The sequence below is a fragment of the Podarcis pityusensis genome (genome assembly GCF_964106645.2).
Source record: "Podarcis pityusensis genome assembly, chromosome: 6".
Lineage (NCBI taxonomy): Eukaryota > Metazoa > Chordata > Lepidosauria > Squamata > Lacertidae > Podarcis > Podarcis pityusensis.
The window spans coordinates 610,851-636,934 of record NC_138030.1 but is presented as its reverse complement, the minus strand read 5'-3'; the positions used below and the strand labels follow the sequence as shown (position 1 = coordinate 636,934).

The window sequence follows — 26,084 nt, the reverse complement described above, 5'->3', positions numbered from 1 at the left end:
GATGCCCACAGATTCTAGTGTTAGCAGAGATGGGGAGAAACCTTTTTCTCCTTTTCTTCATGCACGATGCCTCTTCCTGCGTTTTCTCTAAGCCACCCTTTCTCAACCTGTGGGTCCCCAGATGTTGTTGAACTACAACTCCCATCACCCCTAGCTAGCAAGGCCAGAGCTCAGGGATGATGGGAGTTGTAGTCCAACAACATCTGGGGACCCACAGGTTGAGAACCACTGCAAAAGTCCCAAACCCTGCAGCCGTTCTCCACCCCCTTGATCGTTCCAATGCCGTTTATGTACTGCAGTATCGGCAATAAAACCGAGCCTCCCTCGCTTGGGAGCCCTCTGCTGCGTAACCAGGAAGGAAAGGGAGCTGAGGCTGCAGGAAAGGGACACTCCCAGGGTTGTTGCTGTTCTAATGCAGCTTTTATTGAACTGGCATGACTTCCATGAAGCCTCGTGTGCCCCCCTTTCCCCATAGCAGCAACACCCTCTGGGCTTCGGAGTTCACGTCACAGGAAGGTCTACATAGTTCATTTCTTCCATAAACGCACCACTGTGATGTTGGGTCAGAACAACAGCGGGCCGGTGGGGAACCCACAAAAGTGGAGCCCGTGGCCCTATAAACTTCACACGCTTGCGTAGAGCTGCTCCCTCGCCTCAGCTTTACACGTGTGTAGAAGTCAAGTCACCTTCTCAGAGGGAAAGCGTGCCTTTGTTCTCAGAGCTGGATCAGCGAGAAAAATAGGGCACTTCCTCGCTTACCACACTCGCTCAAGGCTGAATTTTTCCTGCAGAAACATTCTTGGCATGTTCCGAGTAAGCAGATTCCCCTAGTGATCTTTTTAAAAAAAATCTCTTCGCATGTAGGCTGTCTCTCAGAGCATATTCTGTAGTTCCCAGTACACCTAGAAACAGGGCAGTTGGCCGGTACTTCCAACTCACCACTACATCTTGCAGTCTGAAAATCAAATCCTCCCTTGGACTGTTCCTGCTATTTCAGGGTCCTGCTGTTGTTTAGAGGGCTGCTGCTGGTGGTCTTGCCCCTTCAGTGAGTCTCTCGCCATATACGTGGCTCCCCAGTGGCTACGTGGGAAGTGAGGCCCATAAGGCAGGCATTCTGGGGACAGAGCAAGGACGAAGCGTGGCTTCACTGCTCTCGGCTCGTTCTTGCAGACCCTCCATCAAGTCTCTTGGGTGGGCGACTCGTGCAGGCGAAGAAGATGCCTTGGTCACTTCACTCATATTTGCAGAAGTTCTTCAGCGATGGAGGGAGGTCGAGCCCATCGATGTCTAGTCGGTGGGCAATGTGCTTCTGGATGGCCAGCCGGCAGAGGGTCTGCAGGGAGGGGACTGGGAGGAAAAGAAGAGAAAGAAGGGGACTTGGCTGTGAGACAACCTCAGCATGAGGATTGGGACCCATTCATCTTATGGCGCCCGGCGCCTTGTGGTGTAATCAGCATGTGCTGGGCAGGCCTCTCCACGGCCCCACGCCAATGCCAGGCATGCAGGAGGGGGGAGCCAACTGACTGCCTCAGCACCTCGCTGACTCGCTTGCCCCCAAACTCGCAGCACAGAGCTGCCCATAGCAGAAGAGCCTGCCGCGGCGCTCCGACCAACAGGCAGGCTCTTTCCCGGCCTCCAATTCTCGGGCCTTGGGCTCTTGGCCTGGCACCCCTGAAAGCCTGGTGCCCGGGTGCCCCGCACCCCTTGCGCTTATGGTTAAGACGGCCCTGGGCTTGTGAATGTTTTTGTTAAGATGAAGGCTTGATACTCATAAGCCCATGGAGGGCCAGCCCTTGGGGTGGCACCACGCCACTTTGGCATGGGGAACCAACTTCCCCCTTCATTCCTCACCCACTTTGCCAGTATGTACATGCCAAAGACAAGCTGCGCTCACACCTTGGGTGAAAACCTCCCTTTGGCTCCCTGTCAGAGGCACCATCTCTCTTCACCTCCTGGTGCTTCCAGACATAACTTCCATGTTCCTAACACAACAACCGGGCTTGTTTTGCCAACGCCGCTGCCTCCCTTTCAACGCCCTAAAGGATCCTGAAGACTAAAAACCACCAAGCGGCCTGTCACTCTGCTAATACACTTGGACTGCTTTCAAAGTGCGAGGGGAGTCCTCTAGCAATGCAAGACTCTGTGGTTTGATTACCATAAGGACACGAGAAGAGTCTGCTGTATCAATTGTGACACGAAGGCTGGCAACATCAACCCCAGTGTGTGGGAATCCTTTGCAGATGACCGCAGTGCCTGGAGGCAGACATTCATAGCAGGAAGCAGAGGAGGAATGACCGCTGGGAGAAGCGCAGAAAGGAAAATACGCCCTGGCGCATCAGTAGCAGCACAACCGGACGCCTTCCTTTGCCCCAGCTGCAACAAAACATGTCTCTCCCATATCGGTCTCTGCAGCCACAGAAGCCTTCTTGTTTGGACGGGTCTCATCCAGAAGTGGGGGGGGGGGGCTGAACTGAGGTGGGGCATCAACCCTGCCTTGGGCTTAATGCTTCTTGCATGCCTTTCCCAGGTTTACCAGGAAGCAGAGGGGGGAGGAATTTGCATGCAGGCCAAAGAGGAAATTGGCACACCTCTCGAAGGAGGTTCTTTCACAGCACGACATCCCAGAGACAAAAAAAGAGGCCTTTGCGGAACTAGACCCAGCTCTCAGCGTGTTTTGGTGAAACTCCTTGCCAAAGAATGCGGTGGAAGTCCTTTATAATATTTTAACTAGGATTTATATATTGTAATGTTTGAAGTATGAATTTGGAATAATTGATTATGAAAAGTATTTCTCCCCCCCCTTCATTCTTTTTCTTGTTTCTTTCTTCTATCTTTTGTCTTTCTTCTTTTCTAGTCTGCATTCTGGAAAATTGTGTAGATGAATGTTTTAATGTATGGTTATGTATTGTTTCTATTTCTTTTTTTCTTTTCATTTTTTTGGTAACATTTAATAAAATTTAATAATAATAAAAAAAGGGAGCTGCGCTGCAGCAGAACATTGTTGGTATGAGGCATCAGATATTTAACTTGAGAAAGAGATGTTCGGAAAGGCATACTCAGTTTTTTGACTGCAAAACGGATGCCCCTCCCCATTTCAAGAAGAAATGTAACCTCCAGATATCTTTTAAAGACTACCCTAAAAGGCAGAAAGGAAACGCTCCAAGTTACTCGGAAGTTGGTGTCCTTCACTGGAGGTTTTTAAGCAGAGGTTGGGTGGGGCTTGTTAGGTGTGGTTCCTGCATGGCTGGAGGTTGGTCTGGATGACCCTGAGGGATCCCTTCTGATTCTGATTCTGTGATTCTTTATTCCTTGGTTCCAGCAAATCTGTGGAGCCTCCCACTGTTCCCACACACGACGCAGAAAGCGCCTTTTGCATCCTTTCTGTGCGAATGTCAGCTAGAGAAGGAAAAGGTCCTTTCTGGCCAAGGAAGGTCTTGCATGGCAAGAGGATTTCCACACATCCCGGCTCATCTTTCTTTGCAGCTTCATGGGGCACAGCTGGCAAAGCCAGGCAAGGACCTCCGCGATTTGGCATTGGGCATGGAATGGCCAAAACCTGGAGGAAGTGGAGCTAGGCTTTCTCTGCAGCACAATGAGCCCTCGTGCCTGGCCCTCCGCAGCCTCTCTCTCTGCAGGGCTCGCTCTCTTTTTAAGATGTTATTATGGTCTGTTAGCACCAGAAGAGCTCCCGGATCAGGCCAGGGACCCATCTAGTCCAGCATCCCAGCCTCACAGAGGCCAGCAGGATCCAAGCCCACAAGCAGGACCCGAGTGCCAAAGCGTTCTCCAATGGTTGTTCCCCATAGTCTAGTGTTCAGAGATAGACTGTCCCTGGGCCTGGAGGTTCTGTTATAGCAAGCCTTCATAGGAAGAGGGTGCTGGATCAGACCCATGGCCCGCCTGGCCCAGCATCCAGTTCTCACAGTTGCTGAGCAGAGAAACACTAAAACAGGATTCAGGCACATGAACATTGTGGAGGCAGAGCAGAGCCAGAGTGGCTGGTAGCCCTCAGTAGCTTTATTTTCTTCTGTGAATTGGGCCAATCCTCCTTGAAAACCAAAACATCTTGGAGGTCCCGGGCCACAGGGAGGTTAGGCTGGCCTCAACTAGAGCCAGGGCTTTTCCGGCTGTGGCCCCGATCTGGTGGAACGCTCTGTCACAAGAGACTAGGGCCCTGCGGGATTTGACATCTTTCCGCAAGGCCTGCAAGACGAAGCTGTTCCACCAGGCCTTTGGCCAGGGCACAGTCCTTTGGTAATCCTCACAGAACTCTAGCCCAATGGTTGCCATTAATTTGATTTTGAATTTATTTTAGAATGAATGGATTTTAGAATGCTGTGTTACTTTTATTGCTGTTAGCTGCTCTGAGCCTGGCTTTGGCTGGGGAGGGCGGGATATAAATAAATTATTATTATTATTATTATTATTATTATTATTATTATTAAGTTGATGGCCATGGCTGCCTCCTGTGGAAGGGAGTTCCGTAGGTTAACTACTGACTGCCACCTGCAGCTAAGCCACAGCAAGCCCCGTGGGGTGGCTGCATTCCATGGCCTCCCAGAACCTCGCACCCGGCCCACCACCTTCCTCCTTGCCCGGGCGGGAGAACCACTGGCCACGAAGGCAGGCTGGCAAAGGGGCAAGGGCTTTGCCAGTGCGGCAGAGAAAACAAACCCTCCCTAAAAATAGATCCCTTGCGCACATGGGACTGAAGAGAGCGGCCAGCGAGGGATGCTTGCTAATTATACCCCTGCTCTGTTTGCCAACAGATAATGCAGCCAGAAACACCTCCTGGATCTCCCTTAGCCCCGGATTCAGATTACGAGAAAGGAGAGCCTGACTAATCCCTATGAAGATCTTTCTGGCAGCAAGAGTTGTTGGCACTCTTGATCTGTGCTTCCTGGGGCTAGAAGACAATTTGGGGTCCCTCGCATCCCTAGGATTCTGTGATCCTCTTTGTCAGGCTCCCTCCTGGATCCCTGCCTCTCTGGCTCCGCTGCCTCCTGGTCTCTCTGCTCCCAGGCGATTGGGCTTGACATTCAGACTGCGTGTTTCAGAGTGTTCAAGGCGCTTTGTTGTCTTCTCAGAATACAGTGGTACCTCTGGTTAAGAACTTAAATCGTTCTAGAGGTCCGTTCTTAACCTGACACTGTTCTTAACCTGAGGTACCACTTTAGCTAATGGGGCTGCCCGCTGCCTCCGCACGATTTTTGTTCTCATCCTGAAGCAAAGTTCTTAACCCGAGGAACTATTTCTGGGTTAGCGGAGTCTGTAACCTGAAGCGTCTGTAACCCGAGGTACCACTGTACTTAGACTAGCTTTGGTAATTGAATCAGTATCATTCCCCTAGTGCAGACTGAGGGAGCAGGGGCTTCGGTCTCCCAGTGACAAGAATCGCACCCGGAACATCCAGAGTTATTGCTCCATCTCATTCCTGCCACTATGCTGGACCAACCTGCTGTGATTCCTGCATGGCAGGGGGTGGGACCAGATGACCCCTTGAGACCCCTTGGGACCCCTCCCAAGTCCACAATTCTAGGCTCTTCAAAGTGCCTTATTTGTATAGACAGTGCTAAACCTCCCTCTCCTCCTGCCTTCTTACCTCATATCAGCTGCAGACCCCTTTGGGGCAAGGCTCATTTTCCCTGTCCACTGCCTCCTGCCCTTCCTAAGACGACCCAGCAGCCGGCTGCCTGCTTCTGGGCTTGGCCTCCTTCTCTCTCCCTCTCCCCTTCACCCAAGTAGCCCACCCAGCTGTTGCCTTGAGGCCATCAGGAACCGAACCTCCAGAAAGTCTCCCTTCTTGTGACAATGGCCTCCACCGGCTCTGATCTGCCTAGGAAGCTGCCTCGTGCAGTCTGCCCATTGGTCTATCTAGCTTAGTACGGCCTACACTGACTGGCAGCAATGCCCCTCCAGGGTTCCAGGCAGGAGTCGTCTCTCCCAGCCCCACAGCTGCCATGAGGCTGCTCCACCTTTGAGCTACGGCCCTTTGCCCCATGGTCCGGGGCAATGCCAGTTTGGGAGCTGGGGATACCTACATCCGTATTCCACCTGGATGAGGCGGACGCTCTTGGTGGAAGCAAAGATGTCGACCACGGCGTAAAGGGGCCGGGAGCCCGGGAGACCCCTGGCGCTGGGACCCATGTCCTCGCCGTTGATGACAATGTGCATGTCGGCTGTCCCGTCCGGCTGCGGGGCGAACAGCACCCCGATCCTGCTCCTCCGGGCGGTGGCAGGGAGCACATTGGTCCTGTACAGGTCGTCCAGGAGGTGGCTGTAGCGGCCTGGCCTGCTGCGACCCACCAGCTTGTCCCGAGGGATCCTGACCTTCTCGATGAGCAAGTAGGGGTCAGAGAGGAAGCCCCTCACCCGGGCGGAGGCCTCTTCCCCGGCAGCGTCCGGGGCGACCCGGTTGTGGTTGCGGGTGATGGCGAAGACCCAGCTGTCGCCCAGGTTGACCAGGTCTGGCAGGGAGTACTCGGGCACCGTCTCCAGGCTGCGAGGGTCATGGGCGGTCAGCCCCACCCGCAGGTGGCCACACCAGCCCAGCTCCTTCTCCTCAATCTCCACCAGGAAGATCTGCCCGGGCGCCAGGGGCTCCCGGCTGAAGCAGACGCCGTTGGCAAAGCTCTCCACGCGGGTGGCCTGGGTGCCCGAAGGGTCAACGCAAACATTGGCCCCGTGGATTCGGTGGAAGCGGGTGGGCGGGTGGCCGGCAGCACTCATCCCTGGGCTTCTCGCGGGCAGGACTGAGGCTATTTTAAGGGGGCTCCGAGTCAGGGCAGCTGCTGTCGCCAGCACACTTGAGGTCTCCAAATAGGGAACGTGTGGGCTGGTAGGAGCCGGCCGGGTCCTAATGCCCTGTGAGTTGCAGGGAAAGGGCAGCCTGGCCTGCTACAGAATGGAAGCCCTGGGCACCAGGGTGGCACAACAGAGGGCACCAGGTGCTGCTTTTGGGTGTGGGCAATGCCAGCTTGCTTCAGCCAGCGTATAATTATTTGATGGACGACAATGCCATGAGGTGTGGTAATAATAATAATAATAAAATTATTTATACCCTGCCCTTCCCGGTTCAAAAACCGGGCTCAGGGCAGCTAACAACAGATTTAAAACACCTAATTGTAAAAGCAGCATAAAATACAGTATAAAAGCATGAATAACAATAAAATTCAAAGTTCAGAAATCAATTTAGTGGAAATCCATCTAATAAGCGTTAGATAATCCCCAGGGCTAGCTGGCTGAATTAGTCCTACTTGGGCCAGCTAGGAGGCCAGGGGAGAATTAGCTGTGGGGTCTCAAAAAAGGGGAGGGGGAGGGAAGAGAAGGGAAATAAAAGATCAGGCTGAATTCAAATTAAAGGCCAGGTAGAATAGCTCTGTCTTACAAGCCCGAAGGAAGGTTAAATCAAATTAATAAATTAAAGGAGGTAATGGACACTAGCTTAGATGGGGTGGTGGGGGGGACAGACAAATTAATGATGGTAGAGGAGGATCAACATGGAGCAGATTTTATTTATTTAATAAATTTGTTAGATTTGTATACCGCCCTTCATCCGAGGATCACAGGGCAGCTGACAGTATAAAAACACAGAATGTGTAATATAACAACAAACAGAAACAACCGCCTACTCCCTCCTTTAAAAGCCATGGGTGGTTTAACCAGCCTAAGGCCTGAGAAAAGAGGAATGTTTCTGCCTGGCACCTAAAGAGATGTAACGAAGGCGCCAGGCGGGACTCCCTGGGGAGAGCATTGCACAAGCAGGGAGCCACAGCAGAAAAGGCCCTTTCTCATGTTTCCGCCCCCTGGACTTCTCATGAAGGAGACACACAAAGAAGGGCCTCGGAGGATGATCTCAGGGTCTGGGAAGGATCATATCCTGAGCTGTTTAAGGCTTTATAGGTCAAGAGCAGCACTTTGAATTGGGCCCGGAAACTAACTGGTGGCCAGTGAAGTCGGACCAAGATTGGTGCTTTATGCTCAGACTGGCTGCCAAATTCTACACCAGCTGAAGTTTCAGGAGCAGCTTCTCCTATAAATACAGAACTCCCTCTTGGAGGTGCCAGTGACGGCCACCAACCTTAAAAGAGGATTGGCCAAATTCCTGAAGGAGAGACTCTCCATGGCTCCTGGCCAGAGGCAGCAAGGCTTTTGAATACCAACTGCAGGAAACAGCAGAAGGAGAGAAGGCTCTTTTGCTCAGATCCTGCTTGTGGGTTTCCCTTTGGCCATCTGCTTGGTCCCTGTGAGAACAGGATGTTGGTCTAGATGGGCCCTCATTGGCCTGATCCAGTAGACTCTGCGGATGTAACAGCAGCTAGCCCTGGCAGCTATACAGAACTTCCATGTTCAGGGGCAGTCTATCAGCGGATCCACTTGCTTGGAAGCTACTACGGGGAGAGCTTGTTGCCTTTATGGCCGTTTGTGGGCTTCATGGAAGCACAGGCAGGACTTTTGGACTGATCCAACCGGGGGCTTCTTCCTAATGCACCATTTGGTTGTGAGGACACACAAGCAAGAGAGGCTGAGAAAAATTATTGTGTGTGAAGAAAGCTGCCAGCGCGGTGAGCTGTGATTCCTGCGCTGCCCAAGGTTGGACTTGATGAGCCTTTGGCTCCCTTCCAGCTCTCCATGAAGTACTTTGCACTGCCCATGAACTTGCCAGGCGCGATGAGGTTGCCTTGGGGCAGGCCGGGCAGCCAGCCGGTGACGCAGCAATTGCCACATCGCCCAGAGGTGCATCCCAGGAAGTTGCTCATAAATGAACTAAACAAAGGACCTGTTGATGGCATTTTACCATTGTACTGTTGAGAGTGTATTAACTTATGGTCTGTGTGTGTGGTTTGGGAGCTGCACGGTCAGGGGAAAAACAATGCTGTCCAGGGTTGTAAAGACTGCAGAGAGAATAACTGGGTGCCCTCTTCCCACCTTGGATCAAATCTATGCTTCCAGGTGCCGTAAGAAATCTGCAGAGATAGCGCAGGACAGTGCGCACCCCGGAAATGATCTCTTTCAGCTTCTGCCTTCTGGAAGAAGGTCCAGGGTTATAAAGACAAGGAGTAGCCGCCTGAGAAACAGTTTCTATTCAAATGCGATTTTGGTTTTAAACACAGTGTAAGGTAGTCTCTATGGGAGTATATTGTATTTAAAAATGGGGTATCAGAGTTTTTAGGGGGCTAACCAGGTTGGGATAGCTGGGATAGCAGGCTTGTTGGTTTTTGAATGTCTAGTGTAGATTTTTCAATTTCGTTGTTCTGTATGGGACAATGACAATAAAGATTATTGTATCGTATAACAGCAGCAGCTGTTGCAGGAGAGAGGAGAGGCATAGCAGGAACACACATTATTCTTTGGCGATCCCTCGTAGCCAAGTAAGATTGTCTTCCATGAACACGGTCTTAACAATGAGTCTGTAAGTGATTGTGGAGGCCAATTCTGGATCCACACGTCCTTCCACAGTGGGGACATAGGTTTCCGGACAGGAGCTGATCACGCTGTGGATTTGCCAAGGGTGCCTTCCTCCTGGCATGTTTCCCCCTTGTGTCCTGAGTTTGAGTGGTTTCACAAGAGTCTGGCTTGCAAGGGATCCTCCTCCCTCGGAGTCCCTCGCCAAGCCCAGCTTATCGTGCTGCCTGAAGAGCTCAGAGGAGGGAGGGAAGGAAGACTAAAATGAAGAAAGTGAATTTCGAGAGGGACAATCAAAGCTCAGCTTCTGCGCTCAGGAATCCTCTGACGCATAAATACAGGCTGGGGGGGCACCTGTTTCAAGTAGTAGGAAAGAATTTTTTTGGGGGGGGGGTTCTTTGGAGACCACAAGTTTAACAAGAGGTGTGGTCCCCGATTTTTAAGCAGGGGTTGGGTGGCCATCTGCCAGGGATGCTTTCCCTGTGGTTCTGGCATTGCAGGGGGTTGGACTAGATGACCCTTGAGGAAGAGTTGCCCCACGAAAGGACTTCCCCCTACATTTCTGGGATTCAGCCACCAGAAACAGTGTCTGGCCAGATTCTGGCGTACTTCCTTTACAATAGCTGAAAGACTTCTTTTCCTTTTGCTCTGGTGCTCGGATCCTGCTTGCGGCCTTCCGATAATAGACCTCTGGCCGGCGCCTGTGAGAAGAGGGTGCTGGACTGGCTGGGCCCCTGGCCTGATCCAGCAGTCTCTTCTGATGCCCTCCAGTTCTTACGTCAGTCCTCTGGCACACCAGGCGCCTGGTGAGCAGTCCATGAGCCACTCTCCCCAGAATCAGCCATGGATGATTCAGAGTTGGGGGGCAAAGAGCTGTGGAACCTGATAAACTGACAGGCGTTGTCACGATGGTGATGAGCTTCTGCAAGGATGAGTATCCTTCCGGCAGATGGCCTGAGGCAACGGGCCATTTGCCCAGCAAGCCTTTGGCCACCACAACTGGCCTGGCCAGTCTCCCCATCACAATCCCGTGTCCCCTCCCGGGGGGACCTTGTGACTTGAGTTCTGTGCCCAGAGGAGGAAGTGACTCTTCAAAGAACAGCAGGTGCTTCTTGTGTGGGTGGAGAAGATGCTCCCTGAAGTGGCGACATTTGCATCTGGAGGGTGACGCTTGCACAACAGGGATCAGCTGCTTGTGACCCAACGGGGAAACTGACGTCACACTTGGGGTTTAAGCCACAAACTTCCTTCCCTAAAAACCTACCTTCTTTCCACCTGCTCTCAGACAGCTGAGGTCAGTTGAGATGGCTGGCCTGCTCCCCAAGGAAGGTCTGGCCATTTTCTTGAATCCTCAGCCATTCTGTTCAGGCTTGTCCCACCAGTAGATAATAATAATAATAATAATAATAATAATAATAATAATAATAATTGATTTATACCCCGCCCATCTGGCTGGGCTTCCCCAGCCACGCTGGGCGGCTTCCAACAAAATATTAAAATACCTGTAGATCCCTGGCAGAGACATCACCTTGCCAACAAAGGCCCGTATAGTTAAAGCTATGGTTTTCCCAGTAGTGATGTATGGAAGTGAGAGCTGGACCATAAAGAAGGCTGATCACTGAATAATTGATGCTTTTGAATTCTGGTGCTGGAGGAGACTCTGGAGAGTCCCATGGACTGCAAGAAGATCAAACCTATCCATTCTGAAGGAAATCAGCCCTGAGTGCTCACTGGAAGGACAGATCCTGAAGCTGAGGCTCCAAGACTCTGGCTACCTCATGAGAAGAGAAGACTCCCTGGAAAAGACCCTGATGTTGGGAAAGATGGAGGGCAGAAGGAGAAGGGGACGACAGAGGACGAGATGGTTGGACAGTGTTCTTGAAGCTACCAGCATGAGTTTGACCAAACTGCAGGAGGCAGTGGAAGACAGGAGGGCCTGGCGTGCTCTGGTCCATGCTCCTCCAGCACCATAATTCAAAAGCATCAATTCTTCGGCGATCAGCCTTCTTGATGGTCCAGCTCTCACTTCCATACATCAGTACTGGGAAAACCATAGCTTTAACTATACGGACCTTTGTTGGCAAGGTGATGTCTCTGCTTTTTAAGATGCTGTTCTAGGTTTGTCATTGCTTTTCTCCCAAGGAGCAGGCGTCTTTTAACTTTGTGACTGCTGTCACCATCTGCAGTGATCATGGAGCCCAAGAAAGTAAAATCTCTCACTGCCTCCATTTCTTCCCCTTCTATTTGCCAGGAGGTGATGGGACCAGTGGCCATGATCTTCGTTTTTTTGATGTTGAGCTTCAGACCATATTTTGCGCTCTCCTCTTTCACCCTCATTAAAAGGTTCATTAATTCCTCCTCACTTTCTGCCATCAAGGTTGTGTCATCTGCATATCTGAGGTTGTTGATATTTCTTCCGGCAAACTTAATTCCAGCTTGGGATTCATCCCGCCCAGCCTTTCGCATGATGAATTCTGCATATGAGTTAAATAAGCAGGGAGACAATATACAGCCTTGTCGTCCTCCTCTCCCAAGTTTGAACCAATCAGTTGTTCCATATATATTACTAAAAAGGAAGCAAGCTACCCATAAGGGGTCTGCTGCATCTGACAAGTGGCCCAATAGCAGGTCCCTTAACCTGCATCTCACAGGAGCCACCCAGATGCCCCCCAAGGAGGGCAACAGCCCCCCCTGTGTTGCTCACCCTGCCATCCCAGCATATTAGGAACATGCAGGAAGCTGCCTTCGGCCGAGTCGGATTCCATCGACCATAGCAGCCAACTCCGAGGGGCTGAGGTCCCTTCAGGGCCCCCAATAAAATATTTGAGCCCCACCCCAAGTTGATGGGCATTGCCATTCAGATGATGGGCATGTGCACCCAAGTTTGGCCAACACGGGGTTACTGCTTTCGGTTTGATTTTATATGTTGTGATCACCCTGAGACCTCCAGGTATAGGGTGGCGTATAAGTTGAATAAATAATAATAATAATAATAGTGCTTTTTTCTAAAAATATATATATAAATGTTTAGGGATGCTCTCAGTTTGAGTCTAGAAAATCATCATTTTATAGTTCAAATCGGGGGAAAGGGAATACAGGAGACTGAGGTTTTTAAAGTCATAATTAGGAAAAATTCTAGTAATCAGAAATAAAAGAAACAGTACACAAGAAGTAAACAAGGAGGCCATTGAGAGGATAAAGGAAGTCTTGTATTTTTAGGTTATGCTTTCTTTGAGTAAGGGGATAGGAGTTTAATTTTGAGAATGAAATTGTCAATGGTGGTGGGTGGGTGGGCTTGTTTGTTTGTTTGTTTGTTTGTTTGTCTGTATGAGTTGTTGTGGACTATGTTGTAAATAAAAAAGTACCGGTAAGTACAGTAAATGGACAAAAGTACAAAGATTTATAAAATGTTTAGGGGTATGTGTCCCCCTGTGTCCCCCCAGAAAAAAGCACTGATAATAATAATAAAAAATAAGTAATTAAAAAAATTATAATATAATTATAATTATCTGTGGGATTGAGTGCAGGTATGTTTGAACATTTTTAAGGATTGTATGAAATGTATGTTTGTATATTGCCAATATGTGTGTATTAATGCTGAATTATTTTAATAATACTTTTTAAAAAAATTATAATGTAACGAATAATAATTAAACTAATAATAATAATGCTGACCGTGAAGGGCCCTTGCTCTGTCAGGGGGTCGGCGATGTAGCTAATAATAATAATAATTTTGTAAATAATAAACCTTCTTCTTCTTCTTCTTCCTGTTTCTGTCGCGCGCCGCTCCGCGCAGGAGATTACGGTAGCGAGGGCGCGTCGCGTACGGTAAATACGGCCCCTCGACGGGGGGGGGGCGGGGGCGCTGCGCGGCTCCGATTGGCCGCCCGTCCCTGGGGCCCCGCCCCTCTCTTCCGTGCCGTCAGCTGACCCGCCCGGGCCATATGAGCGCCGGTCACGCGCGCGCGGCCCCAGTCGAGCCAAGGCAAGCCAGGGAGGGAAGCGGGCGGGCGGGTCCGGCTGGATGCCCTCGAGGGGTCCCGGGCGCGCTCTGATCTCTCTCTCTCCTTGCAGATGCCGCCTCTCCGCGCCGCTGCCTCTCCGCCGCCGCTGCTGCTGCTGCTGCTGCTGCTGTTCTGCGGCGCTGCCCAAGCGGCGCCCGCCGGGCACGAGGTCACCTACCTGCCGGGGCTGGCCAAGCAGCCCGCCTTCAAGCACTACTCGGGCTACCTGGACGCCGAGAGCGACAAGCACCTGCACTACTGGTAGGTGGGGGGGGGGAGGGAGGGCGCTCGCCCAGAGCACACAACTTTCAGACTGGAAAAGAAGGGATCCGCAGCTTCGAAAGGAAGGGATCTGCAGCCGCAAAAATAGGGGATCCGCAGCCTCCAAAATAAGGGATCCGCAGCCGCAAAAATAAGGGATCCGCAGCCGCAAAAATAAGGGATCTGCAGCCGCAAAAATAGGGGATCCGCAGCCTCCAAAATAAGGGATCTGCAGCCGCAAAAATAGGGGATCCGCAGCCTCAAAAATAAGGGATCTGCAGCCTCCAAAATAAGGGATCCGCAGCCTCCAAAATAAGGGATCCGCAGCTTCCAAAATAAGGGATCAGCAGCCTCCAAAATAAGGGATCAGCAGCCTCACCTGTCCCGGGGACAGTCTACAGGATACAGTGGTACCTCAGGTTACAGACGTTTCAGGTTACAGACTCTGCTAGCCCAGAAATTAGTGCTTCAGGTTAAGAACTTTGCCTCAGGATGAGAACAGAAATTGTGCTCCGGGGGCACAGCAGCAGCAGGAGGCCCCATTAGCTAAAGTGGTGCTTCAGGTTAAGAACAGTTTCAGGTTAAGAACGGACCTCGGGAACGAATTAAGTACTGAACCCGAGGTCCCACTGTATCTAACAATCCAGGATAGCAGCGGGAAACGGCGCTGGACTAAGGGGATTTCCCGCAAAAAAAGGGGAGGTTGGCAGCTGTGCCTGGGGCTGCTCACCTCCTTCCGCCTCCCTTGCAGGTTCGTGGAGGCGCAGGGCAAGGGCGCCGCAGACAAGCCCCTTGTGCTCTGGCTGAACGGCGGGCCCGGCTGCAGCTCCATCGCCGGCCTCCTGACAGAGCATGGGCCCTTCACGGTCAGTATCTGGGACTGATGGGGGGGGGCGGGATCTGGTGGGCCAGGAGATCCCTTTCCCCTGGAGCAAATGGGGAAGCTCTGGGCATTTGCTATGCCAAGGTGGGAGAGAGCCAGGCATGGAACTCTGCATTTCTGTTGCAATTGGTTTGGGAGGTGTGATTGCTGCCTTGAGTTCCTGGGGGGGGGGGGGGAGAGCAGCAGCATATGGATTTGATACAGTTGATGGCAATAATTTATTTCAAAAAAAATTTATTAGCTATCCATATTTATAACAAGCAAATAGAAAGAAAACATCCTAACTGTAATAATTCCACTTTTGTTAACATTGTTGGGTGCCTTCCTCGAGTCCCCCTGGCTGAGTTTCCGTATAAATCATTGTAGCAGTTTTCCAAAACTATTTTCACATAAAATTTACTTGGTCGATTAACATCTTTCTCAATAGCAATAATTTAGAAGAGTTCAGCGGGATCAGGGCAAAGGGACCCCAGAGCCCAGCATCCTGTTTTCCCAGGGGCCAACCGGGCCCCCCGAGAAGTCCGCAAGCAGGGCCACAGTGCAACACAGCCTCCAGCGCCTGGTTTGCAGAGGCCTGTTGCTCCTGACCGGAGTTAGAAATTCAGATATATATATATAAGCTGGCCCCAAATGGCTCCTTAAACCAAGGTTGCCATCGTCCCAATGGAATGTCTAGTTGGGACTCTAAAGTCTCGTTTTTCAAATGGCAGACTGACTTGTGATTCTCAGTTAAACATCCGGCTAGTTCAGAGGACAGTCTTGAGCCGGGTTAAGAACTTTGAGAACCGAAAACAGAAAAGTCGCTTGATCCAGAGACAGTCCACCCAAATATTGGCCTATTCCGACCTCTTTCTCTGAATGGTGACTGTTCTTGCTTGGGCCGCACCGAAAAAGCAGTTTGGTTCCTGAATGTTTTAGTGATTGTAAAGGTTAACATAGCGGATCGAATTCCACAGAGTGGGGTAATAATGTGTTTAAACGGTCCCGATCCAAGGATCCCTGGAGGGTTTCAGGCAAGCTCCTTTGAAACGCACAGGGGAGATTCCGTATAGCTATCCTGACTAGTAGCTATTGCTAGGCTTATTCACCTCTTAAGAATTTGTCTAACCTTCTTGTAAAGCTGTCCAGGTTTGTGGCCATGGCTGCAACTTTGAGGTTGATGCCACAAGTGGCCTAGCGGTTCCTTGTTCCACAAGCTGTGGCGCTTTCAGGGTGGGAAGGTGCACGCCAGTCGTGGGTGATGAGAACTCAATCAGCATTTATGAGATCAGCCACCCGCCTGCGCTCGGCTTGTGACGAGGAGGATAATCTCTTGAGAGCCCGGAAGTGCAATTGTTTTCCAGTCTCACTCATCGCAAATAATGGCCTGTCAGCTCCCTTTGCAAAATAAATAATCTGAATTGGAAGTTAATTGGGATGATGCACCACGAGGTGACTCAGATTCAAAACCTGAATGTGTGAACTTTCTCACTGTGAGGCCGGCTGCCTCCTGATTTGCCCAGGCCTGCTCCACACAGAGCCTTGCAATAAGGATCTGCTGCGATTTGGGTCACCGGAGAGGGAATCCCCTTGCCTTGTGTCGCAATAACAGCCCCTTCTCCCTCCCTTGGCAGATTCAGCCTGATGGAGCCACTCTAGGATACAACAACTATGCCTGGAACAAGGTGAGGCCTCCTTCCTCCCCCGTCCGTCAAGGGGGTCCCTAAGAAATGCTTGCTGGGAATCAAAATAGAATTCCTGGCTCTTTCTGAAAGGGCAGTGGCAGCAAAGGATCCCGTTGCCTGTCTCTGGACAGCTAGAGAGCCAGTCTGGCGTGGTGGCTGGAGTGCCGGGACAGGATCCGGCAGACCAGGGTTCCATTGGCTGTGACCAGTCAGTGCTGCCTCACAGGGTGGTTGTGGGAAAAAAATGAGGAGGGGGAGAATCCTGGACACTGCCTTGAGCTCCCTGGAGGAAAAAGGTGCAGAGAAATGAATGAAACCAAGCGCTTGAGGGCACCAGGTGTATGTCACCCCCTGGTGGGTGAAAAGTGACTTGCTGTCACCGTCTCTTTCAGCTGGCCCACATCCTGTACTTGGAGTCCCCCGTTGGGGTGGGCTACTCCTACTCCGATAGCCAAGACTACCGGACCAACGACACCGAGGTGTGTATGGTGGACTGGGAGGGGGGCCCTGGGGGCTTCTGTTCCCTTACCTGCCATGCGCTCACTTTGCCCCTCCCCCCGGCAGGTGGCTCGCGTGAACTACCTGGCCTTGAAGGAGTTTTTGCGCCTCTACCCGGAATACAGCAGCAAGGACCTCTTCCTCACCGGGGAGAGCTACGGCGGGATCTACATCCCCACGCTGGCGCAGTGGGTCATGCAGGACCCCAGCCTCAACTTGAAGGTGTGTGTCTGCGGGGTCCTAGAGGGAGGAGGAGGAGGAGGAGGACCAAGGGCTGGGCTGGGGATCGGGGCCTCTGCAACCTCTGCTTGACAAAGGAGGCGGCTGCCACTCACCTGCTCTGGAGGATTTCAAGATCCTGGCGCTGAGCCCGCGCTCAAAAGAGTCGTGGGTGGCAGCCGCGTGCAGAGGCTCCTCAAAGGCCGCCTGCTTCATCTGTCCCAGAAGCTCCAGAGGAACCAGTCTCAGCCGGCAACTCCTTCCAGAGGAACAAGAACAGACTCCCTCAGAATGTGGCGCCTCGCCTTCCTCGGAGGTTTTTAAGCAGAGCTTGGAGGGCCATCTGTCAGGGATGCTTGAGTTGAGATCCCTGCATTGCAGCGGGGTTGGGCTGGATGACCTTGGGGGGTCCCTTCCAACCCTACAGTCACGTGATTTTGATTCTAGTAGCTGCTTTAGCTTTGGGGACGAGGACGGAGAGAAGCGCACAAAGGTTTGACTCTCAGACCGCTGGGATTTGAGGGTACCCAGTGGAATCTCTGGGCGGTTCAGTTCATGGCAACGGTTGTGATGTTTAAGGCAGCTTTTGCTGGGTCAGAGCCTCAGCAGCCGCTGGGGAAGCCACAAAAAGTGGAGGCGGCAGGCCTGTAAATTGCAGAGGCATTTTCTCACCTTGACACGCCTGTGGAAATTAAGTCACAAAGAAGGCAGAGTTGCCATCAGGTAACTAAGCAACAGCCTGGTTGGGCAAGCAAGAAGGGAGATCCCAGGCTCAGAGGAAGAAGCGTCAGGGCCAGAAACTCAGCGGGAAATTACTTCACTCGCGTCTTCCTAAGACCTTGTGGCTCCTTTCACAACAGCCCAGGGAGCAAGCTTGTTTTCTCCTGCTTTCTGAAGAACTCAATGATGGGAAGAGTTGTTGGGCAGTGGAACGGACTCCCTGGGAAGACAGTGGACTCTCCTGCTCTGGAGGGTCATAAACAGAGTTGGGGGGGGGCATTTTCCAGGGGGTTGGACTAGATGACCCTCGGCTCCCTTCCAGCGCTATGATTCTGTGGTTTTAACACTATAAGCTCTCTGTTGTTGAATATACATCAACATGTTTTCCACGGCAGCAGACCAAAGGAGAGCTCAGCTTTCCAAATGTAAGAGAAACATGCCCCATTTTGTGAGGGCAGCCCCTTCTCGCTCGGGTGCCAAGGGGTCTTCCTCGCTGATGGGGCTGTGCCTGTGTTTTCCAGGGAATCGCAGTGGGCAACGGGCTCTCCTCCTACGAGACCAATGACAACTCACTGGTTTACTTCGCCTACTACCACGGCCTCTTGGGGAGCAGGTGAGAATCTGCTGGCTTGGGGGGGGGGGGGCTGCGTCCTTAGGTGCAGAAGATGGCAGTCTGAATTACTGTTCAATTGGGCCTTATCAGAAAGACTTGTTTGCCACGCAAAGGTTGCAAAAGGAACTTCCCTCGTGTTTCTTACATCGGGGAACGTGGAAGCGATTTCCCATTGCCTGCTGCACAAACAGATCTTCAGAGAGGCTAGCTCAGCAATTAAGTTCCTAAATGCAGAGATAAGAGCACACTTGGAACATTTTAGTCGTGGCGAATAAATATATAAAAGGATGTCACATAGAGGAGGGAGAAAGGTTGTTTTCTGCTGCTCCAGAGAAGCGGACACGGAGCAATGGATCCAAACTACAAGAAAGAAGATTCCACCTCAACATTAGGAAGAACTTCCTGACAGTAAGAGCTGTTCGACAGTGGAATTTGCTGCCAAGGAGTGTGGTGGAGTCTCCTCCTTTGGAGGTCTTTAAGCAGAGGCTTGACAACCATATGTCAGGAGTGCTCTGATGGTGTTTCCTGCTTGGCAGGGGGTTGGACTCGATGGCCCTTGTGGTCTCTTCCAACTCCATGATTCTATGAATGCACGGTGCAAATATGTCAGGCCAGAAGGACAACAGTTTATGTTTCTGCATTGTGAAAAATTGATAGAATTAAGTTCTTTGATGGAGAAGATGGGCAGTGGGGAGGGAGTGGAAGGGGAGAAACGGGGGTCTGCTTTGGCTGGGGGGGGGCGTGGCAAAGCCCAGGGCTTTGGTGTGACAATGGTTCTGGTCCTCCCTCTTCCTGCAGGCTCTGGTCGGACTTGCAGGCCTCATGCTGCTCTGGGGGGAAGTGCAACTTCCATGACAACAAGAACCTGAACTGCACTCTTGGGGTGAGTGGAGGGCAGCTGGCCAGGGCGTCTCCCCCTGCCCCCGAACCCACTTGTGGGGCACTGCCTGGGCAGAGGAGTGGGGCTGGGCCCTCTCTTTCTCTCTCTCCATTTCCTCCTGGCTGGATCCCTGCATTTCCCTGTGTCTCGTTGCAGATGGCGGAGGTGATCCGTATAGTGGACGAGTCTGGCCTCAACATCTACAACCTGTATGCCCCGTGTGCTGGCGGAGTGCCGGGAAGCTACAGGTAGGCTTGGCTGCTGGCAGGTTCGGTCCCCAGTGAGATGCAGAGACTGCCTTATAAGCCACGCCCAACTCCAGCGCCCGCTGCCTGCCCTGGGTGGGTGAGAGTGGCAGGGGGTGCCAGAACATCAGGCAAGAGCTGAAGCTCCAGGATTCTTCAGCTGTGGTCCCTGCGTGGGAGGGGGTTGGGCTAGATGACCCTTGGGGAACCCTTCTGGCTCTCCAGTGAGGTGAGACTAAGCGGGACCCTTCTTTGGCTTCCAGGTACAATGATGGGATGCTGGTCAGCTACGACCTGGGCAACAACTTCATTCGGCAGCCGCTTCGTTCCTCTTGGAGGGAGGTGAGAGCAACTCTCTAGAGGTTGGGGGGGGGGGCACGATTTTGTCTCCAGTTCCGCTTGGCGTCAGGCTATCCCCCTGGAGTTTAGAGGCAGAGGGGGCAACAGGCCCAGCCCAATGCTTTCCAGTTGGGCAGACCCGGAAGAGAGAGAATTGGGGGGGGGGGCTTGTGAGAGGACACCTATATCCGTTACCACCATGAAATCGCCCCCCTCCCTCAGCCGTCGCTTCCTCTAGTGGCCTAGCAGACCTGAGCATGGAAATACTTATGTCGTCTTGGTGGGGAGGGCCAAAGGCATGGGTAGGCGAACTAAGGCCCGGGGCCCGGATCCGCCCAATCGCCTTCTCAATTCGGCCCACAGACGGTCCGGGAATCAGTGTGTTTTTACATGAGTGGAACACGTCCTTTTATTTAAAATGCGTCTCTGGGTTATTTGTGGGGCATAGAAATTCGTTCATCCCCCCCCCCAAAAAAATATAGTCCGGCCCCCCACAAGGTCTGAGGGACAGTGGACTGGCCCCCTGCTGAAAAAGTTTGCTGACCCCTGAACAAAGGGCTGCTTCTAGCAACCAGAGCAGCTGCTGGCACCTTCAGCATACTTACAATGAAATGTGTTCACTCCCCCCCCCCCCCCCCAGTTCCTGCTCACCTTGCCGGTCGCAAGTAACAAGGCTCGCCTGGACCCCCCCTGCATCAACACCTCATCCCCCACCACCTACATGAACGACCCCCAGGTGCGCAAGGCCTTGCACGTTAAGGACAATGCCCCGGAATGGCAGATGTGCAGGTGAGAGAGGACAGGTGTGGGGGACGGCACAAAGGTGGCCTCTGGAGGGGAGGAGGCCTTGACCTGGCCTGGGACTGCGCAGCTTCACCCCACCCCTCCTAACGCTCCTTGCCCCCCCCTTCCAGCTTCCCCGTCAGCCGGGGTTACAAGCGCATCTACATGACGATGAACGACCAGTACCTGAAACTGCTTGGCACCATGGTGAGTCGGTGGAGGTGGAGGGAGGGAGCCCCCTGTGGGGTTTCTCCATTGCAGGGGGTTGGACTACTAGGCCCTTGGGACCCCTCCTCAGGACCTGGGGGGCGGGGGAGACATGGGTGGGCTGCCCCAGAGAGCACCAGGGGGCTCCACTAACTCCAGACTGGCCCTCCTGCCCGCAGAAATACCGCATCCTGATCTACAACGGCGACGTGGACATGGCCTGCAACTTCCTGGGGGATGAGTGGTTCGTGGACTCCTTGCGCCAGAAGGTGGGTTGAGCCAGGAGCCGTGGGGGGCTGCTTGGAGAAGGGTGCCACCCACGGGCCCCTGGGCCTTTCAGCGGGACCCCTTCCCTCCAGGGCTGCTGAAGGACAGAAGAAGATCAGGAGGTCCTGGGGCGCCTTCTCCCCTCCACCTGCAGGTTCTGCTGAAAACTAGGCATCCAGAGCCTTTGGACAGGAGGGGAGCCAGTTTGTAGGGCTGGAGTTCCCTTGGTGTGAACTCCCCATCTTTCTGGAGGGTGTGGGGGGGTGACGTCTGGCCACTGGTCCCTGGAGACTGGGTCGGACTGAGGCTGAGTCAGGTGTGTGCCACGATGTCCTTCCCACAGTGCCTTGTCACACTGTGGAACTCACCGCCACAGGACACCAACTTGGACGGCTTTAAACAAGGATTAGATATCTTAATAATAATAAGAAGAAGAATATTATTTATACTCCGCCCATCTGGCTGAGTTTTCCCAGCCACTCTGGGCGGCTCCCAATCGAGTGTTAAAATCAATACAGCTTTAAATATTAAAAACTTCCCTAAACAGGGCTGCCTTCAGATGTCTTTTAAAGATAAGATAGCTGCTTATTTCCTTGACGTCTGAAGGGAGGGCATTCCACAGGGCAGGCGCCACCACCGAGAAGGCCCTCTGCCTGGTTCCCTGTAACTTGGCTTCTCGCAGGGAGGGAACCACCAGAAGGCCCTTGGAGCTGGACCTCAGCGTCCAGGCAGAACGATGGGGGTGGAGACGCTCCTTCAGGTATACAGGACCGAGGCCGTTTAGGACTTTCAAGGTCAGCACCAACACTTTGAATTCTGCTCAGAAACATCCTGGGAGCCAATGCAGATCTCTCAGGACCCGTGTTGTGGTCTCGACGGCTGCTCCCAGTCACCCATCTAGCTGCTGCGTTCTGGATTAATTGCAATTTCTGGGTCACCCTCAAAGGTAGCCCCACGTAGAGCGCATTGCAATAGTCCAAGTGGGAGATAACCAGAGCATGCACCACTCTGGCGAGACAGTCTGCGGGCAGGTAGGGTCTCATTCTGTGTCCCAGATGGAGCTGGTAAGCTGCCCTGGACACAGAATTGACCTGCACCTCCATGGACAGCTGTGAGTCCAAAATGACTCCCAGGCTGTTCACCTGGTCCTTCAGGGGCACAGTTGCCCCATTCAGGACCAGGGAGTCCCCCACAGCTGCCTGTCCCCTGTCCTCCAAAAACAGTACTTCTGTCTTGTCAGGATTCAGCCTCAATCCATTAGCTGCCATCCATCCTCCGACCGCCTCCAGGCAGACGCTGGAAACCACAGGAGGGAAGAGGGGCCCTTGTGCTCAGATCCTGCTTTTGCTGGTTTCCCACAGCAGGGGCACCAACTTGGGCCCCAGGTTTGGGTACCCAATGGCACTTGCGCCTTAATGTGACGCCACGGCTTCACGGTGCCTGACAGGGCCTGGGACGTTGTCTCCGAGCCTCGCAAGACCTCCAACGTGACTCCCACCTTGCGCTGTGGGTGCCAGGGCCCCCTATAGTTGGCACCCATGTCCCACAGCGAGGACAGGGTGCTGGACTGGGTGGGGCCCCAGCGGTCTGATCCGGCAGGCTCTCCTCAAGTTCTTACAGACCCTAATTGGGAAACCAGGAATGGAAGAACTTGGAAAGCTGGGGGCTGCCGGCTCCCATATTTTTGGGGGAATACTTCGTTCCTCTTTCCTCCTGTTAACCCAAACATTCAAATGTTGCTCTAGCCCAGTCTGTTTCCAGGAATGGAGGGGCGAGAGGCTTTGCACTTGCTTTCTGTTCCACGTTTTCTCTTTCGGTTCTGCTTTCCCACATGGGAGAAGTGAGCCGCGAAATGCTGAGCTCCTCCTTGCATGTTTTGAGGAAGCCAGCTGGTTTTAATTTAACCTCAGCACCACGAAGAAGCTGGCAAGAACCACTCTGAACCCCCAGCCAGCTTTTCGCCTAAGACAGTAAGAGCGGACTCCATCTGATGGTGGTCTGAGGACTCTCCTTCCTTGGAGGATTTTAAGGTCCATGAATAACCATAGTTTAGAGGTCCCGGGCCCTAAGGAAGTCAGATTATCCTCCACCAGGGCCAGGGCCTTCTCAGTGATGGCTCCGACCTGGTGGAATGCTCTGTCCCAGGAGACCAGGGCCCTGCAGGATTTCACTTCCTTCCGCAGGGCCTGTAAGACAGAGCTATTCCGCCTGGCTTTCCATTTGAACTTAGCCTGATCTTTTATTCCCCTTCCTTCCCTCCCCCTCCCCTTTTTGTGAAGATTGCCTGCTCTGGGATCCCACAGCTAATTCTCCCCTGGTCTCCTCGCTGGCCCAAATAGGACTAATTTAGCCAGCTAGCCCTAGTGATCATCTAATGTTTATTGGATGGATTTTCCCCATAAATTGATTTTTAATTATGAATTTATTGTTGTTCACGTTTTATATGGCATTTTATGCTGTTTTTTTGTGGCATCAATTAAGTGTTTTAACTTTGTTGTTAGCCACCCTGAGCCCGGTTTTCTGAACCGGGAAGGGCAGGGTATAAATAAAAAATTATTTTTTATTATTAAAGCAGAGGTTGGGTGGCCATCCGCCAGGGATTCCTGAGGTGTGATTCCTGCCTTGCAGGGGGTTGGACTAGATGGTCTCTGGGGGTCCCTTCTGGTTCTAAGAACAGGGTCTCTGCTTGGCAGGTGCAAGTGGCCCGGCGGCCGTGGATCTACACGGATGAGAACGGGCAGGACCAGATTGGCGGCTTCGTGAAGGAGTACACCAACATCTCCTTCCTCACCATCAAGGTAAGTGGTCCAGGTGTGTCTGTGGCTGGACTCCTGGCCAGGGCATCCTTTCTGCCCCCTGGAAACCCTTCGGCCACCCCAACCCCCTCTTTCCTTTTTCCTTTCTCCTTTTGTGATGGAACTCCTTATTTGGGGACTTCCCTGGCTTTTTTCTGGCTCATGTAGGACCAGTCTGGATAGTTAGCCTTGGTGAAGACTTGACGTTTTCATCCCCAAAAGTTTTTGATTGAGTTTCCACTGAAACGAGGCTGCATTTTAATATTTTAATGTTAATCTTGTTTTTTAAAGCTGAATTTCAATCAGTTGTTTTTATATTGGGTGTTAGCTGCCCTGAGCCAGGTCTTGGCTGGGGAGGTGGGGTATAAATAAAAATTTAGAGATTTTAGAGATTCACTTCCTTCTTTATTATTATTATTTATTATTATAACCCTGCCATGTTCTCCCATCTCTGACCCACAGGGAGCAGGTCACATGGTGCCTTCGGACCGCCCAAGACCTGCCTTCAACATGTTCCAGCGCTTCATCACGGGGCAGCCCTTCTAGCCCTCGCCTCGTGGCGCCCTCTTCCGCCTCCGAGGGGAACTGCGTCCTCCGTGCGCCCGCACCCCCTGTGCCAAGGTGGCAGCTGGGACCTCCCGCAGGGCCGCTTGCCCCCCGTTGCCAGGCGCTGGGGAGGCACAAGGACTCTCCCGACTCTCCGCCCTGCCGGCCGCTTTCCTGGGCTTCCAGGCTGCCCTGGGGGTTGGGCTGGGGTCCGCCGGGCCCCCTCTTCCTCCTCTCCTCCTGGGGCAGCCCTCCCCTCCCTCCCCAGCACTGCCTGTGGGGTTTTTGCACTGCCTTTGGGGAGCAGGGTGAGACCTGCCTCCCTCTCCCCCCTTGCACCCCTAACGGGACCACCTCTCTCAGCCTTAGTTCTCGGTCAGTCTTGACGAAGGGATCTGAATCACTGGTGAAAGAAAAGCCACTCCTGGGCTGTACCCACGTCTCTGGGCCAGGGCCCACGATTAAAACTTATTTTTCTAAGGGGACTGGAGTTCTGTGTCTGTCTCTGGAGGCACCTGGGGGGGGGGTGCTCACCTGGCTCTGCGGTTTCTCTCCCTCTTTCCTCCCCCTCTTGCTATCCTCTGCGTTTTGGGAGGAAGGATGGGGGCTAGATGACTCTGCCCGCCCTTTTCTTCCCTGCCCCAAATGGCAGATCCTGGGAGGGGGGGGGGAGTGATTGATGGCTGCCAGCAATGACAGCCAAGCCCCTTCCCCACAGCTTCAGCCAGCAATGCTTCCGAATAGCGCTTGCTCGAAACCAAAGGAAGGGAGATTTCTCTTGCGGCCGGATCCTGCTTGTGGGTTTCCTACAGGCCTCTGTGGCGATGCTGTTGTTAAATGGCCTTAGGTGATGACTCAGCCGAGGCTCATTATGGGATGGCTTTTGTAGCGGGGGCAGGTTGGGCCCATTTTCCCTGAGCTCTGGCTCCCGAACTTTGCCTTCCAAGAGCTGCCTTGGGTGGGGCTGACATGCTCAAGCATGCATCTCGGCAGAGGTGGCTGCAGGTGTGTCTTTTACCTGGTGGGGGGGCGGAGCATTCGCACCAGCTACCTGTGTCTCCCAATCTCACCTGTCCACAAGCCCTGGAAAATGCCTGGCATCCTGAATCCAATGTGGTGAATCTGCCTGCCTTCTGGCTTTGTCCTCTCAACACACTTTTGGGTCGTTCACCAAACGTTGAAGCTCAGAAACGAAACAGCTTCATTTTTTAGTCACACATCAAAAGTCTTCCGCTAGATGTCTAAGGCCATAGTAACAGCATAAAGAAGGAAGTGAATCTCTAAATTGTTGGGGCGGCCACTGCTATATTTAACCTACTAGTTGTGCCATAGAATCATTGAACTGTAGAGTTAGGAGGGGACTCCTAAGGGTCATCTGATCCAGCCCCCCTGCAACATGGGGAACTCTGCTAAAGAAGCCCCGACAGTTAGTCCCCCAGTGAAGGAGAGACCACCTCCTTCCCAGAGAGTCTGGTCCACTGTTGAACAGCTCCTGCCGCCAGAAAGTTCCTCCTGATGTTTAGGCAGAATCTCCTTTCTTGTAACGAATCCATTGGTAAGCGAGTGACATTACGTTTGCAGAAATCACCTGTTTCTGCAAGCAAGCCATAACAATGCAGAATTCCCAAGCGCCTCAGAAATGCTTATTTATTCCCCATTAAATCACGGCTCAGTCCAGGCCCACTTCCTCCTGTGGAGCGAGGAGAGTCTGCCCTGGGTGGGGCCGGGAGAGGCCCTGTGGCAGAAGAGATCTAA

The 26,084-nt window shown here is 52.6% G+C and overlaps 2 protein-coding genes across 2 annotated transcripts; one reads left to right on the top strand and one right to left on the bottom strand.

Moving 5' to 3' along the window:
* Positions 1-398: 398 nt before the first annotated feature.
* On the bottom strand, positions 399-6,764 carry NEURL2 (neuralized E3 ubiquitin protein ligase 2). The gene is made up of 2 exons (XM_081011580.1): positions 6,042-6,764; positions 399-1,347 (listed from the first exon to the last, which is right to left on the bottom strand). The coding sequence occupies exons 1-2, from the start codon at positions 6,727-6,729 to the stop codon at positions 1,232-1,234; spliced, it is 804 nt and encodes a 267-aa protein (XP_080867706.1). The 5' UTR covers positions 6,730-6,764; the 3' UTR covers positions 399-1,231.
* Positions 6,765-13,479: 6,715 nt separating this feature from the next.
* On the top strand, positions 13,480-24,814 carry CTSA (cathepsin A; the record flags this gene model as incomplete). The annotated part of the gene is made up of 14 exons (XM_081011338.1): positions 13,480-13,670; positions 14,422-14,536; positions 16,167-16,217; positions 16,610-16,696; positions 16,782-16,937; positions 18,176-18,267; positions 19,066-19,150; positions 19,304-19,395; positions 19,656-19,734; positions 20,372-20,520; positions 20,646-20,721; positions 20,901-20,990; positions 23,682-23,786; positions 24,246-24,814. The coding sequence occupies 14 exons, from the start codon at positions 13,480-13,482 to the stop codon at positions 24,327-24,329; spliced, it is 1,452 nt and encodes a 483-aa protein (XP_080867464.1). The 3' UTR covers positions 24,330-24,814.
* Between the last annotated feature and the right edge of the window lie 1,270 nt (positions 24,815-26,084).